The sequence below is a fragment of the Dysidea avara genome, chromosome 9 (assembly GCF_963678975.1).
Source record: "Dysidea avara chromosome 9, odDysAvar1.4, whole genome shotgun sequence".
Classification (NCBI taxonomy): domain Eukaryota; kingdom Metazoa; phylum Porifera; class Demospongiae; order Dictyoceratida; family Dysideidae; genus Dysidea; species Dysidea avara.
Window position 1 is genome coordinate 4979164 of NC_089280.1, and position 15651 is coordinate 4994814.

At 38.9% G+C, this 15651-nt stretch overlaps 2 protein-coding genes across 2 annotated transcripts; one reads left to right on the forward strand and one right to left on the reverse strand.

Moving 5' to 3' along the window:
* Positions 1 to 2349: 2349 nt before the first annotated feature.
* On the forward strand, positions 2350 to 5610 carry LOC136266583 (uncharacterized). The gene is made up of 4 exons (XM_066061584.1): positions 2350 to 3012; positions 3069 to 4931; positions 4985 to 5059; positions 5117 to 5610. The coding sequence occupies exons 1-4, from the start codon at positions 2350 to 2352 to the stop codon at positions 5144 to 5146; spliced, it is 2631 nt and encodes an 876-aa protein (XP_065917656.1). The 3' UTR covers positions 5147 to 5610.
* Positions 5611 to 7153: 1543 nt separating this feature from the next.
* Positions 7154 to 15608, reverse strand: LOC136265861 (NACHT, LRR and PYD domains-containing protein 4C-like). The gene is made up of 2 exons (XM_066060795.1): positions 15129 to 15608; positions 7154 to 10159 (listed from the first exon to the last, which is right to left on the reverse strand). Exons 1-2 carry the CDS (start codon positions 15517 to 15519, stop codon positions 7284 to 7286), a joined length of 3267 nt encoding a protein of 1088 aa, XP_065916867.1. The 5' UTR covers positions 15520 to 15608; the 3' UTR covers positions 7154 to 7283.
* Positions 15609 to 15651: the final 43 nt, after the last annotated feature.

Genomic DNA, 15651 nt, shown 5'->3' on the forward strand with positions numbered 1-15651 from the left:
TTGCTCAACAGTGCAATCATGTCACGCGGTAAGGTGGTAGTTTCACACTTGACAGCTTAAGGCTGTGGACACAAAGTAATATAATATTTTATTATTATCAAATTGTTTAAAGGGATATGTAATATTATTATAGTTACTTTATTTTTGGGGTAATATGTAACTGTAACTAAATAGTTCTGTTGCAAGTGATATGTAATATATGTAACTAGTTACTTATAAAAAGGAAATGTTCCAACACTGTCTATGTAGTTCAGCAGAAGATGAAACCAGCTTAAAATGCTGTAGAAAACTCATAAGTACTAACTGAAAAGTATTTTTTCTGGGATGACTGTTCATCATAACATGTAGCTACATTACACATATTTATGAATGCTCTAGATGAGGTGTTGGCTTGAATGAGTGGCCAGTGGCAGATTTAGGGGTGGATCAAGAGGAGCTCTTGACCCCCCCCCCCCTCCCAGAAAAAAACAACAACTTTTAGTGTTCATGTCAATTGTGCCCTATATGTCATGAAAATCTCATCCAGTGATGTTTTATCTTTCTATTGGTGACTTTTAGCTGCAAAAGTCTCTTATCATATATATATATATATATGCAGTACTCCCAAGACTCCCAATGGCCACACCCTACATGCTGAGTTTTGGAAAAAGCTGAGTTTTGGGTACACTGCTAGCTGTGCATATATGAGTGGCATTGTAGAATCATTTTTCTGTATAGCTGTACACACCAAAATTTGTTAAATGTATAAACCTTTTAAAATTCAGTGTTTGTCAGTATTTTCAAGGGGAGCTGCATTGAGTGCATTCTAAGATCCTGTCTGGTGACTACACTATTGTATTTGATAGGTGTGTACTGTGCAGAGCTGCTTTACAGACTGTATAAATAGTTCAGCAGGAGGGTAGCTGGAAACCCTGGTCCATCAACTCAAAATCAAGGTATTATGATCAAGATACCCTAATAGAGCAGTCACTTCTAATACAACAGTTGAAAAAATTGTGATGAACTCATGCTAAAGTCACTCTCAGATTCCATCTCAGAGGGTCTAATAAATTTCCTGGGGGGTATGCCCCCAGACCCCCTAGTCTGAGTGTGCTTTGTAAGCCTGTAGTGTCGTTTTATTTTGACCCCCCATCCTTTCCAAAAGTCTGGATCCATCCCTGCCGCCTAAGCAAATGACTATAAAACTGGTACCATAGAGCATTTGTAACTGGTAACCTCCTCCCTTCACTGCCAGAGGAGGTTGGATACGCTCTAAGTGCCACAGAAATATATTGCCCTTAATTGCATTGTTTTATTTGGTATTTCACGTGATCCTCAATAGTCACAATACAAATTTGAATAATGATGGGGTTGACTGGCGTTGATTAGATATTCGGATGGTGCTTCACGTAAGCTTCAAGGTGATGTACTTTGTTTTGTAAAAGTGTTTGGTGATTGGGGTGAAATTAATAAGTTGCGGTTTGGTATGTAGAACTTCTCCAGAATTGTCACATACGTATTCTATAATCAGAACAATGATACTTTACCGAATTAAACTGAGATCGATGTACGTATAAGCCTCTTCGAGTTTCGCATAATTTGTTTTAGGTGCATTTAAATTGTGTCCAACCTCCTCTGCTTCACTGCAAAACCAAACTCAAACTCGTCACATAAGTAGTAGGTGCCTATATAATAATAATCATTTGGGAAGTGTTTAAGCCATTAATACCGTATAGCTTAAATATTTTGAGGCATAAATTGAATTACTGCTATGTGGGTACTATAACAGGCTGTTACTACTAGCTGCTCAGAATGGCTTCCGGGCTCTTTTTTTATGGTGTAGGTCTAAACTTGTTTGTGCCCCTCCCTTTGCCAGCTCCTGGATCCGCCCTGTGCATATTGTGCATTCCTGGGCAGACAGCTTCACTGCATGTGACATAGTGTACAAGAGTCAAAAATGGACCTGTAACTAACTACACATATAGCTAGCTATAGCACTAGTGTTAGCTACATCTCACTAACGCAATGAAAGTCTTCAGCCGAGTGTGTCCCTTTCATCTTCGCCTATCGACGGTTGCTAGGGAATTATATCATTCCTCACGGATTTTTGTGATATTCCACCGCTGCTGATAATAATTCTTTACCAACAAAATGCCGTTTTTGAGTTCACCAACTAAGTCGTTGCAGTCGGAATGGTTACTCAGCTGGTCATCTCCTGTGTCTCAAACACTAATTAACACGCATGCGCAAACTGTGACGTCAGGACGCGTTACTCACGCCGTTACCCACGCTATCTAACTTTGCTAGAGAGTCTTTAGCGAAAGTTGCGTTCTTTGTGACAGCGATTTTTACAGTGTTAAAAGCGAATCCATGGATCGTCCTTACAGCTCTGAAGTTAGGAAAAGTCAAGGACACCGTAACGACAAATTTGAAGCGTCTGGAGTGGCAAATGCTCATCCCCAATCCAAGAAGTGTCCCGTGTCACCATTCGCGGGAAATGTCTTTAAGAAGAACGAAGCAGCCATCAAAGACAAAACACGTGTGTCCGAAGCCAATAATGACAACACGTTTGGCGGGGTAAATCCCCTCACAGAGATTGGAGTAACACCAGCTGCTACTGATTGTTCAAAAAGGAGCGACATCAGCCCGACTGCTTCCAACAAGAAACGTCTTCCGCCAGCAATAAAGGCGCCTATTTATCCAAGTTCCCTTCTTCAACACCGGATCATTTCCTGTCCAGTGCGCCGGAAGCCATTAGCCGAGACTCTGGCCAAGACTCTATCACTTAATCTTCCAGTTCGTGCGCCAACTGTGGTAAAACCAAGGGACAGTCAACTTTCTCATGCTATAAAGCGTAGTAGCACCACTAAGGATGACACCAAGAAGCAGAACAAGACAATCCAACAGACTACCACTGCCACTAGTGTTAAAAAGATAGTCACATTTACTCAAGAGACACCGTCACTTCAGGAGAATGCTTCTACCATCACTGATGATGCGACAGTCAACCAGCCTCACCCTAAGGTTGACAATGTAAGTTTGATCTCACATTGTAAATGTCAACAGTTAACATGTCTATTATTTTACAGGTCAGTGAGGATAATGGTGAGAAGACAGTGACCCTGGAGAAAAAGTGTGCACCACCAACTTTCTCCTCACCAGCTGTGAGGCGTATCTGTAGTGCTCGTGGTAGGGATATTGTCAATCCTCTATCTAAACACAATGACACCTGTGGTGATGAAGACAGTGATGATGAGTATGAAGAAGACTATGAGGATGAGAGTGATGGTTCACTTTCTGAGTCAGAAGGAGAAGGGGAGGATCAGCAAAGTCAAGCAGCATCTTCTGCTGATAATGACCAACCCTCCAGCCCTGTTAGCACAAGCCAACAACATAGTTCACAATCACCAGAGTGTATTGATGATGATTGCCAGTCTGCTGTAGAGGAGAATGAGACTAGCAGTCCGCAAGAAGGAGCACCATCACCTTCCTTTGTTAAGAACATGGCTGCTTGTAACTCAGCAGCTAGTGGGGTAGTGAAGAGAAAGGTACCACTTTACCGGAGAAAATCTGTTTTCCCCTTGTTTAGTTCAATAATGGATATGCCAAATACCTGTTCTCTTCAGAAGCTGTCAAGAGAGACACCAGTTCACAATGCAGCCTCACCCACAGAATCTACAAATGATGAAGAGAAGCAAATAACTCTTGCAGCCCTGGATGAGATGCGTGAACAGCTAAAGGTGATCGCATCTGCCAGTGCACCAGGTGATTACCCGGATGATCAACCAAAAGTAACACCCCCAAAGAAAGATGAAGTTGAGTTCTACTATGACATGATCTGTCGATTGGAGTATACACCTCTTAAACCAATAGCTGATGACCTGATACTGCTACACACTGACTTGCCACCTACTGAAATCTGCCCCACACTGAACAGGTCTCCTTCCTTCATTGGTATACAAAACCAAGATGATGGGTTATTGTCCGGACGCAGTAGTCCCAAGCTGGACATCCCCCACCGCAGATACTGTGGTTATAAGATCCGTCAACATCCTCTAGCCAAGTATACACTGAAGATGAAGAAGCCTGTCAAGCAGAGCAGTAGTGAAGGTTGCAAAGGTGATGTGACTACACTCAAACTGGTGCAGACAACTGAGCACCAACAAGTAGAGGAACAAGTTGAGGATCATCCATCAGTATCTGATGAGGAAGAAGAATCCAGTAGTAACAACAACGATGAGACCAGCATTAGAAGTAAAAGTCAAGATAACAAGGATAATGTTGAAACTGAGCACCAACAAATAGGGGAACAAGTTGAGATGATATCTGGTGAAGGGGAAGTATCCAGTAGTAATAGTAGTAGCAGTAATAGCAGCAGCAAAGAGACTGGTATTGAGAGTGATAATGTGGAGGTGTATACAGTAGAGCAACTAGCTGTAAAATTTGGCAATAGTGTTAAGATGGAAGGTGAACCCATTCCAAAAAAGCAGAAAAAATTCAAGGTTATGCCCAAGTATAACTCGTATGAGCAATGGTATGCCAAGAAGGTAGCACAAGAAAAGGTAGCACAAGAAAAGGCAGTACGTCAGTCATTGCCAGTCTTGAGGAGTAGCAGCTACATGGATGCATACAGGAAGAAAGTTTATCTGGAGAAAGTTCACAAATGCTACAATGCTCCATTGAAGCCTCCTATTCGATACAAGACTAGTTGCACCCAGTTGTCAAAGAAATTGACTCTTCCACCAATTGGAGTTAATCAGAGGCAGACAGCCCCCCTTGTTCCCATACCACCAACAGAAACTCCATCAACCAGTGGGCCACTAAGTGTACTTAGAAACATACGCAGGAAACAATATCAGAAAAAGACCTTGCAGGAAGCAGTCAAGTTGGTGCCAGCACATTTTAATTACATGCTAGATTGTCCACAGAAATGTTTAGATTATGTTGAGAATGTGAGTTGATTCTCATTATAGTGCTGACTATTATTTGTTGTTACTGTACACAGTTAGAGAAGGTGAAACGTAAGCAGCAATACTCTGAGTCACTGAGGCAGAAGCAGTTGATGACATGGGCTAACAAGGTATGTTACTCAATACGAAGTTCAATTTGTATTTTACACTTTTCATTTCACATGTAGACACAACGTTGTGCCAAAGCTCAGCCATGATGGGGTGGTGGTAATGGTGACATACTGGGTGGATGTGATCAAGCTGAGGTGGGAGGGATGATAATAGGGCGGTGGTAATCATGATGAGGTGGCGAGACTGGCCCTTGTCATGATCACGTCGGCTCATCCTGATCATCATTGCCCTACCATGATCACTCCCATCTTATCTTGATTACATCCAACCTGCGTGTCACCTGTCCTGCTACTGTTCACCTGATTATTTCTGCCATACTTTGACTGTATTGTTGACCACAACTGCTGATTGATCCTTGATGTCATTATACTCCTTGATTTTTACTATTGCTTACTGTTGACTACCTTGACTAATGCTGCTAATACATAGTGATCACAACTATGTAATAATATATTTACACTTTTTTCTCATTAATTTTGTTTTTGTCATACACCACTGACTGCCATGCACAATAACTTTTCACAATTAGTGAAATAATTATTTAACACAACGGAGTGATACTGATGTGGGGTGTCCATGGTACAGTGGTATATATGTAATAGTTCTACAACGGGCACTTGTGCTTTGCCTGATATATACACACTCGCACTCAGGTTGTGTCCATGGTACAGTGGTATATATGTAATAGTTCTACAACGGGCACTTGTGCTTTGCCTGATATATACACACTCGCACTCAGGCCGTATATATAAGCACTGTCTTTCCTTTGATCTGAGGTGTGAAAGCGGTACATGGAAAATTATTTCACACAAATTAAGTACTGTATTGCTGTTGTTTCATATTCAGGCAGGCTGCTATTCTAAAAGTGGTTAACTGAATTCAAAGAACTTTATATTGTAAAATAATTATTGTTATCCCACTATATAGTTCCGGAGTCCCTGTCAGACATACAGGCCTGAGGGAGCCCAATCTATAGAAGTGTGTTATAATCAAAAACTACAGATCCATCAGATGGTGCAGTGACAGAAAAATGCAATATATAATATAAAAGAACCATTACAGTTGGTATAGTCCACTCAATGTTAAGTATCTTATAATTGGTACCCTCATGAATTTTAAAGGCTAGCTGTTTAGTGTAGGAACATACAATTCAATTCATATGATACATGCACCAGCAGCCCATAAGGCCACATAAACTTAATTATTAGTTTCTCATCCCTGCCTGCACCGTCGTTTTTCTTACCTCATCAAGGGTTTTTTGCACCACTGGTGGCTTAGTGCAGCCATCCAGCACCTTTTAAAGTTGGTACCTTGCTAGAACAGTCTTAGAAAACTACATTCTGAGTCCTTTTAGCTAGCTAATTCAGCAATCTAGTTGACTAATAAAAAATAAAAATCTGCCCTCCCACACTGGTATTTTAAGTGCAGGAGGATGAGAAACTAATAATTAAGTTTATGTGGCTTAAATTGAAAAATTTGTGCATGTCAACTATCATTTCAGCTGCACGAAGGCAGATATATCCGTGTATAATTGAATTCTGCATCACTATATTCAGTACAGTTAGCTAGAAATGCTTATATAAGGCCATGCAATAGTGGCATTGGCATGTACTGCAAGATATCAAGATTGGGGGAATGGGCTGGAGTGCTGTAGCCTTGACTCTTGAGACCTCAGTCACCTCACCCTTAATTTGTTCAAGATTGGGTCTTACATTAATGATAAAGCTCTGATCGTGACTGGTATATTCGGTGGTATGCCAACTTACCCCACACCCATAGATGCCTATGTGGTCCCTCCTAGCCGATATACATGCTACAGCATAACCATGTATGTCAGACTAACCAGCCATAGTTTGGTGTACTAAGGAAAAGAAGAAATGGGAAGGGTAAAGAGTGCATGATACTTCTACTCTTCAGCTGCCACTATAATGATATACTATTGTGCATATAGGATGATCTAGGATGCAATTGGCCTCTATTGAATACCAATATGTATAGTGATTAGGCTAACCCTATTGTTAGTTGTTTACTCACATCTTGCATGCATAGTGTTCAACCTGCATGGGTCCAATAGATTAATGTTGCCATGACACTTTCAAGTTAATATTTTAACTTTTGATTAAACTTGTAACATTGATATCATGCTACATAATAATACACACACACGCACATGCACACACACACATATATACATGTCACACAGTTAAGATCCATATCACACTTTTAATACTTGTAATAATAGATGTCAATTCCCACGTGAAACAACCTGAACACACCTACTCTATTTCTTGCATAATTAATTTGCTGGATGAATTTCTCCACATGCTGTGAGAACCTATTGTCATAGTAAGTTCCAACAGATACGCCTAATATTAACTTCTCTATTGTTAAAGATTGCATTAACTGTCCCAAAAAATTTAATGCTATTGCCTGGTCCATTTCTCGATCATAATACCTCATCGTTTTAATTGAACAGTTAGATTTAAGTGCATCAGCTACCTGAATTATATCCTGTTGTGACTGCCTAAAGATTGCAATTGTTATGGTCAATTCTGTGAGTGTCTTAGTATATTTCAAAAGATGAGACACATCATTTACCCACTTGCTGGTACCATAATATACCATTCTCAGCTTCTTCAGTTTGTCATTTTGTTTAAGAGCACTAATCAATTTGTGGTTAGCAGAATCACTAACATACTGAAGTTCAAGGTCGCATAATGTTGTGGCAGCAGCTAAACTGTCCCCAATCTCTTCGCAATCATCAGGTGGATTGAAACTAATGGACTTGACTTTGCTTAATGCATCAGCAATGATTAGACAAGAAGCCGATGTCATTTGTACGCCTTTTAATCCAATGTGTTCCATTGTTATTAATAGTGATGATAAAACCACCTGCACTCCTTCATCTCCCAGAGGATTACCTGACAACTCAATACTGGTGAGTGCTGGATGATCAGTTTTTATCAGTCTACTTAAGTGCTGGGCACCATCTGCAGTGATACCATTGTTACATACAGCAAGATGTTGGAGTTGATTACTGATACTTAGGTATTTCACTAAACTTTCAATTTCAAAGTCACCAATCCAGTTATCGCTGAGATCAACAGACGTAATGGACTTGTTATGATACAACATTTTACCAATCTTATCTGCTTCTGTTGGTCCTAATCTGCACCCTGCTATTCTCAGATCACAAAGCTGAACATTACGTAGGTTGGACAAATGTACTGCTCCGTTTGGTCCTATATCAGTTCTACTGATGTCTAGAACACTAAGAGTGTTGTTGATTGTAAACATCTGTGACAATAATTCAATATCTGACAACTGTGCAGATCCTGAATCAATATCTCTTGATTGCAGAAGGAAGTAATAATCATGATCAATATGAATTTCAGCAATGGGATACTGATCTCCTAACAGCTCAACAAGGAAGGAATACGACCGATGTGTCATTTTATTTACCGATGCTTTAAAGATGAGTTTTGAAATTGTGTTTTCATGTAAAAGAAACCACCTTTCCTTTAGTGATTTAATTAATGTTATAAATTCATTATCCTCTAAACCAGGAATGTCGATTTCATGCACTGCTCCTTTGTAGTATGCAAGAAAATAACTAACCGCATGAACTACACCATATCCATGCATACTAAAGTGAATGTGGCCATCAAGGTGGTCTCCAACTATTTGACAAGCCTCAATGTTTTGTGCTTCATAAACACAGTGCATTAGATTAACTGTTCGCTTCTCATTAAGATCTGAATTCATTAGTTTATTTGGTAATATTTGATTAAGTGCATCCCTGTTTTTTAACTTGGTAATACCAGCATAAAACCTCCATACCATTAGAAAAGTGTCATCATAGCAGAATTTGGTTATACATTTTACTTGGTCCTCTAGTGAAAATTTAGATATGTAAAATGCTGCACAAAACTCTTGTAGTGTTAAGTGCAAGAAATTGTAAGACTTCTCTCTTCCATACACTGATGTATTGGGAGCAGTCACTAATAAACCCAAATCACTGATTTCCCTTTCAGCAATGCCAATATCCGATAGATACTGAGAGGTAAAAATTAGCTGTCCACTTCCTAAGCCTTTATATGCTACAGAGCATAGCTGAGAAAACTGCTTATAAACATCCTGTGGAAGATCATTAAATGATTTTAGTTTCTTTACTTGAAATTTATTAGTGGTTCGTGTAGTGATGTGTCTTAGTATCAAACGTAAACACAACAAAGTGTATAGTTCTGTGAGGGTCTCTGGTAACATCAAAAAATAATAAAAAATCAGACACACTATTGCCACATTGATGGGAATATGTAATATTTTGCTTACAACAGGATTTCTCTGCAACTGTAATTTCAATTGTGATGCTAGCTCTTTTCCATCCTTTATTTTCTCAAATGCATTTGAAACATACTTATCTACGGACTCTTTTCTAAATCCGTCTATTTTAATGATGCGGCAAGCAACACTTTTCAAAGCTTCACAAGCTTCAGGACGAGACGTATACATCATGGTGCAGTTGGGAAGCTGTTCTCTTAACTTTGTGAACACTGAAGACCTACACAGCTGTTGAGGTAATTCGTCATATCCTTCAAAAATGAAACAAATGTTTTCTCCAAAATTGCTCATAATGTCTTTCAGTACATTTTCTTTCAACTCCTCATCAGCTGTCAGCAACAAGTCACTAATTTTCTTTGCTGCTTGTATCTCTGGGTCACGTAAAGTCAACAGAATCACTGCATTATAAGTTTGTAATAAACTACCTTCTGCCCAGCATTTGCAAATGTTTATAGCAAGGGTGCTTTTACCCATCCCAGGATCACCTTCAATCAGAATAATTTTCCTTTTTTTCACTCCTTCTAAATTTAGTGCTTCAGATAAAGTAATGTTGTCACCACTTCTGTCCTCTGTTAAAGTAGTTCTTCCTTGTCCTTCGACCTTTAAAAGGGTCAAGCTAACATATTGCGATGATGAACAATCCAACATTTCATCGACTGAAATTAGTTCTAATAATTGATATTTGCGTTTTAAGTACTGATGATACTTTCTCATATGATAACTTATACGCACTTGGAAAGAATTAGAAGAGACAGTCCCTGTAACAATATTACTCTGAATTGAATAATACATGTAGTTCAGTATACTATATAAATATTACAAACAGATTCAGAATAGGATTAAAATATGTGACATGTTGAGACTTGTATGCCTGCGCCGATTATGCCAGTATAATTGGGTGAAATAGGTAGGCAAAAGCATTGAGCATAATTCCAGCATAGTATAGACATTTTTTTTGTGCATTGGGTATCAGAGAAGCTGAAACACTGCATAATGCAGATTGGGATACAGGCAAACACAGTAAAAATTACATTTATACAGCTACTTGTAAAAGGAAGAGTGGCTAAAGGTTGAGATACTCTATAAAGAATGTTCACAGATGCATTAGAAGATTTGAGGTTATTGCTCTAAAATGTAACTCGTTACATATAGCTATATACAATGTACTGCGCTACATTTACATATTACTCCCAGAAAAAATCAATGAGTTACATATTACATATTACTTTGGGGGTAATAATATTACTTTTGTTTGTTACAAGCTTTAAACTATAAGTCCAATCTTTTACAACTACACACAAGTGAGACCCGTGTTTCCCTAGTGAAAAATAATGAAATCTGTACCAGGAATAGACCATCCTTCGAGTTGAAAGGGGACATGTCCCAACATACACAAACAAAAATGAAGAGCAGCTTTAGACTTTGTCGAGAGAATTTGCAGGTAAAAAAATGATAGTCTAATTATATTATAAATATTATAAAAGATACTTTTGTGTATAAGATGGTGCTAAAGTGTTTCCTTAGCAGTACATAGCACATTATTGAAGAACTACAAAAATTTCATGATTCAAAAATTATAATAATTAAATCAATTGATGTATTATTGCAAAACCAAAAAGCTAAAATAATAACTAATACATATGTAGTTGGATGAGTCAGCTAGCTGCATGGTGCCTGGTTGCACAACATCAACTTGTATATGCTCTAGTGGTGATCAGGCAGGATAGTAAAAATCATGCAGTATGGTAGTACTGCATTGTAGGGAGTTGCAGTTCCCACCAACAATATCAACCAAAACCAGCCTCGCCTATTCTTATAAAGCCTAAACATGCCTTCAGAACAACCCAAAATGTTTCTAATAGGAATTTTACTATTTGGAAGTTTCCACTATAGTGACTGACTGAGTTACTTACAAACTCAGTAGTGGCTAACACTATGGGCTTGATTTCTCTGCTATTCAATGACACTTGGGTCTGAGATATGCCTTTTTGCCAACTGGAGCAGCACATTATGGCCTTACTTTGTCCTCTGTTGTGTCCCATTTCTGTTCACAGCATCAATTCATGGTAGCATGGCTGTGGCTTTGTGTGTTGTGAACTATACAAATCATTTATTAATAATACGTATTTGCACCATGCTTTCAACAGTCTAAGTAAGCAACCAGCTAAAATAGCTTCATGTATTGTTCTCTGCATGGAGGGTTGGACACTGTTAGAGTGTTTTCTTCAAACTCTGGACACCACATAACAACGGACTACATCTAATTTCAGACAATACTACCCATACACCATAGCTGTGTTCGTATTTATTGTAGTGGGGGTGGTTTTGTCGAAGGTGACTGCTGGTTACCTAGCTGAATGATGTTGAAGTAATATCTTTCCTGTCCGGTATATGCATCACTGCTCCTTTAATTTATGGTCTGGAAGGCCTCGACAAGTGTGGCTCTCAAATCCACAGTGGCTGTGCTGTGCTCCTATATACAATTCTAATGCAAGAACAAGTAATATAAGTACTTCAGAAGTAGAGCAGTTTCATTTGCTGCAGCTAGTACGCAGCTGGGTATGGGTAATATAACAATGTCCATGAACATGATGGTGTCCATAGAATGACTACTGTAGTTACTCTACTGCAGAATTAGTATAAGAGCTCCTGTTTTGTCATTCTGTTGTAGCCTCATATTCCTAGCCATTATTCTTTTGATGTGAAAAGGTCACTAATGATGAAGCATGTTACAAAAAGTTAACAGACAAGTGCAAGAAAGAATTTTACAAACTAACAGGGACCATTGCAAGTACTTTAAACAAGGGTTGCAATATAAATAGAGAATGAATTGGACATCAGGTGATGATATAAACACTTGGCACTTCCCACTCACTGTAAAACTGCCAATATTGCAAAGTTGTTGTAAGTTTTACTTTATAAACCATACACTCCACATTTTGTCTAGTGTTGTTTTAGTTAACTTAAACTAAAACCAAGCATAAATTACTTTTAGTGTACTATACCAGGGGCGGATACGGGGGGGGGAGGTCAAAGGGGGCTCTTGACCCTCCAAAAAATTTTAGTATACCAAGATCGAAATACTCTAATAGAGCAGTCACTCTAATAAAGCAGTCAGAGTATTAGAACAGTGTGTAGTAAGCTATTTAAGGATTTTTATGTACTTTATTAGCTATAAATTCGTGGTTGGTGAGGTGGGCAGCTATTGTCAGCTGGCTGTGACCTTTTTTTTTTGGTCTCACCCTATCAAACCAGAGACAATGTAGTGCCTCAGTTCATTTTTGACCCCCCCCCCCCCCCCCCCCTTCCCATAAGTTTGGATCTGCCCCTGTACTATACTAAACCAAAACTAAAAGCTTTAATCTGAATTTTACTAAAACTAAACTAAACTCGATTTCCTTATAAACTAAAGTAAATTTACACTAGTATTGTTTTATTTTCTACTAAACTAAAACCTATTTTAGTAAGCATCAAAACTAAAAATTTTATTTAAGTTTACTAAAACTAAACTATAATGTTTTTTCCTACTGGTACTAAAACAACACTAATTTTGTCAGCAATTGACTTCAAGCCTTTTCATGTATTTAATGGTGTATACCGGGATTTTCCAGTCCGTCGTCCTGTAGTGGTTACGCATGCGTCTCCACATGCGCGCATACAGGTAAAGGAAATGGCAGACCCTAGTCATGTACAGTACATGTTATGGTTGTCAGTAACACTGCCTGTGGAAATGGAAACAACTCCGCTCAACAAAGTGGAAACATAGAAGGCATGATTCGCCATTCTGGCATTCAAGCTTGCGTTCAGCCAAGCACTGTGGCTTCAGTGCGTGTCTTTCTTATTGATAAAATCACACTGAAAGCTGTGAACAAAGAAAAGAAGACAGCTTCTAAAATGTTGCAATTGAGAAACATAAACCCATTGGAAATTCAGTCTTATTCAAGTCTTGCTAATTTGATTGGAAACCAGTTGAATGATGACATCACTTACCAATGAGGATTTTGACATTGGGTACCTTAATGGCTCGAATTGTATTAGCATACAAAATAATTATTGTAGAGGTATGAAACAATGTAAGGAAGGGTGTGAATGTGGTTTTGTGGTGCTATGGGTTGAGGACCAGAGCTGGTAGTTAGAGACAACCATCAAATGATGATGACGACATCTCCCGTAGTGCTAGGAAAGACACCCAGGAACGAGTACAACAAGTAGTTGATGTTCTTAAGAAACAATATGGTGAGAAATATACCAGTATGCAGTATCACTTATGGGCAGAGATGGTCAATAATGGGATACATAAAAGTATGATGAGTGCTCCAACTACACAAATGTTTAAACGTTGTGGTGGTGACACTAGTACACCATCAAAAAAAGTTGGCCAGTGTTAGCAGCACAGAAGTAGGAGAATTTGTGTCAGGTGTTGTGCAGCAAATTGGAATGGCGATAAAGACTCCCAATGGCCCCATTAATTCTGCTAGTCCAGCAAAAATAATTGATAGCAGGTCAAAGTGTTACAAGCAGTTAAGCGAGTTAAAAATCCTCAAAGGTTCTGACATGCTATCAGATGATGAATACATGAGTGAACGGCAGGCCATAATGGCAACATTGAGAAGTCTTAGTTAGTTTATCAACACTAGAATAAGTGGACTACATTAAGCTATTGTATCATTTTTTATGCTATCTACTATATGTTTGTGTGCATATGTATGTAGCTGTATGTCATTCTTTATCACCATTGTTCATCACTGTGAGTAGGCTATTACTTCGTGTGTGTTGTATTGTATGTTTTACTGAGTGCAGTTGTGTCACTACACCTTAAATTGCATTCTATAATAATATTATGTCTTACACTGGTGAATATACCACCATGAATGTATGCATATATTGAATTGTAAGTGTATGTACATCAGCAGTGATTATAAACATTATTATATGTTGCCTAATGTTATCAAATATATCCACATGGTAACACATGTCCATAACAATCTTCAGGTGTGATCAGTCCAAAAGCCCGATAAGATTAAGACATAAATTTTCGGAAACATAATTACATTGAGGTTGTATATTATATTATAATAAGAACTATTATAAGCAATGTGTTGTGGATGTAACCGACATATAGTGCATCTGGAACAAAAGAAGGATGTGTGGATTTATAAGCTAAATAATAGTGAGACTCCTCTCCCTGGAGCAATGTCCGTTTACGCCAAACCTTCCAGGGTGAACAACACAAAGTGCACACAAGAGCCTTGCTAAAGGGGAGAACAGGCTCAGAATATGAGTGGAGCTGAAGGTAGATTTGTAGGAACAGCCGGGGCCATAAGTGAAAAAGACTATGGTACACAGCTTTGAGGAATCTAGAGAAAAAGGGACCAGAACATACCTTGATTGAAGTATTACGGTGAGCAGAGTATAGGGACAATTAACAGTATACAGAGGTGTTTTACTGGACTGACTAAAATATATCTTTTGGTTTTGGCTATGGTTGGAATTATTGTTCTCGCCAGCAGCCTGTAGGAAACCTGTGACTTGCTACTAGGCCTGGGTCTATTACGGTTTTGAGATTGCCTATCAAGCTTTTGAATAAGAGCCTGTTGTACCAAACTTCAAGGAGATGTAGACCCCTCACATGTAGCTACCACACATGCACAGTATGTGAAAGGGATACAGTGTACCCCACTCTGCACTTGTACAAAAAGATTGCATTGTAGGTGTACATGTACTCACGTGACACTGCTCCAAACTCATTTGAATCCAGTTCAAGATCATCACAGATCCGTCCAGCAAGGTCTGCGCATTCTTTGTGACGTGATGACTTTGCGATGCTCAAAAATTCATGGAATGGCTGATTGATTCCTTCGAACAGTGCTTTACGAATTGGTGATAAAAGAGCGCGAGCTTTTGAAAGAGATGTGGGCTGCGATAGTACTTCTTCTTCTTCTTGGAAAGTGAGTACGCGACGTGCGACGAGATCAGGTACTATTCGAGGTACTACTTCTTCAACTTCTAACACCGTACACAATTCGGCATAGTGATTTTGAAACACGTCTCGTTGATTTGTAATGGGCTCATCGGCTAGTCTTTCTTTATTTGCAGAGAATAAATACTTGTTCTCCATGGTTTGCCTTCTGTGCAGGTACTCAGTGCAAGTGGATTTTCCCCTCAGTTCTCGTCGCAGTTAATGATGTTATGTATCTGCTGGATTTCCCTGGGAATTTCCCGCTGACGTAATCATAGACATTAGACTACA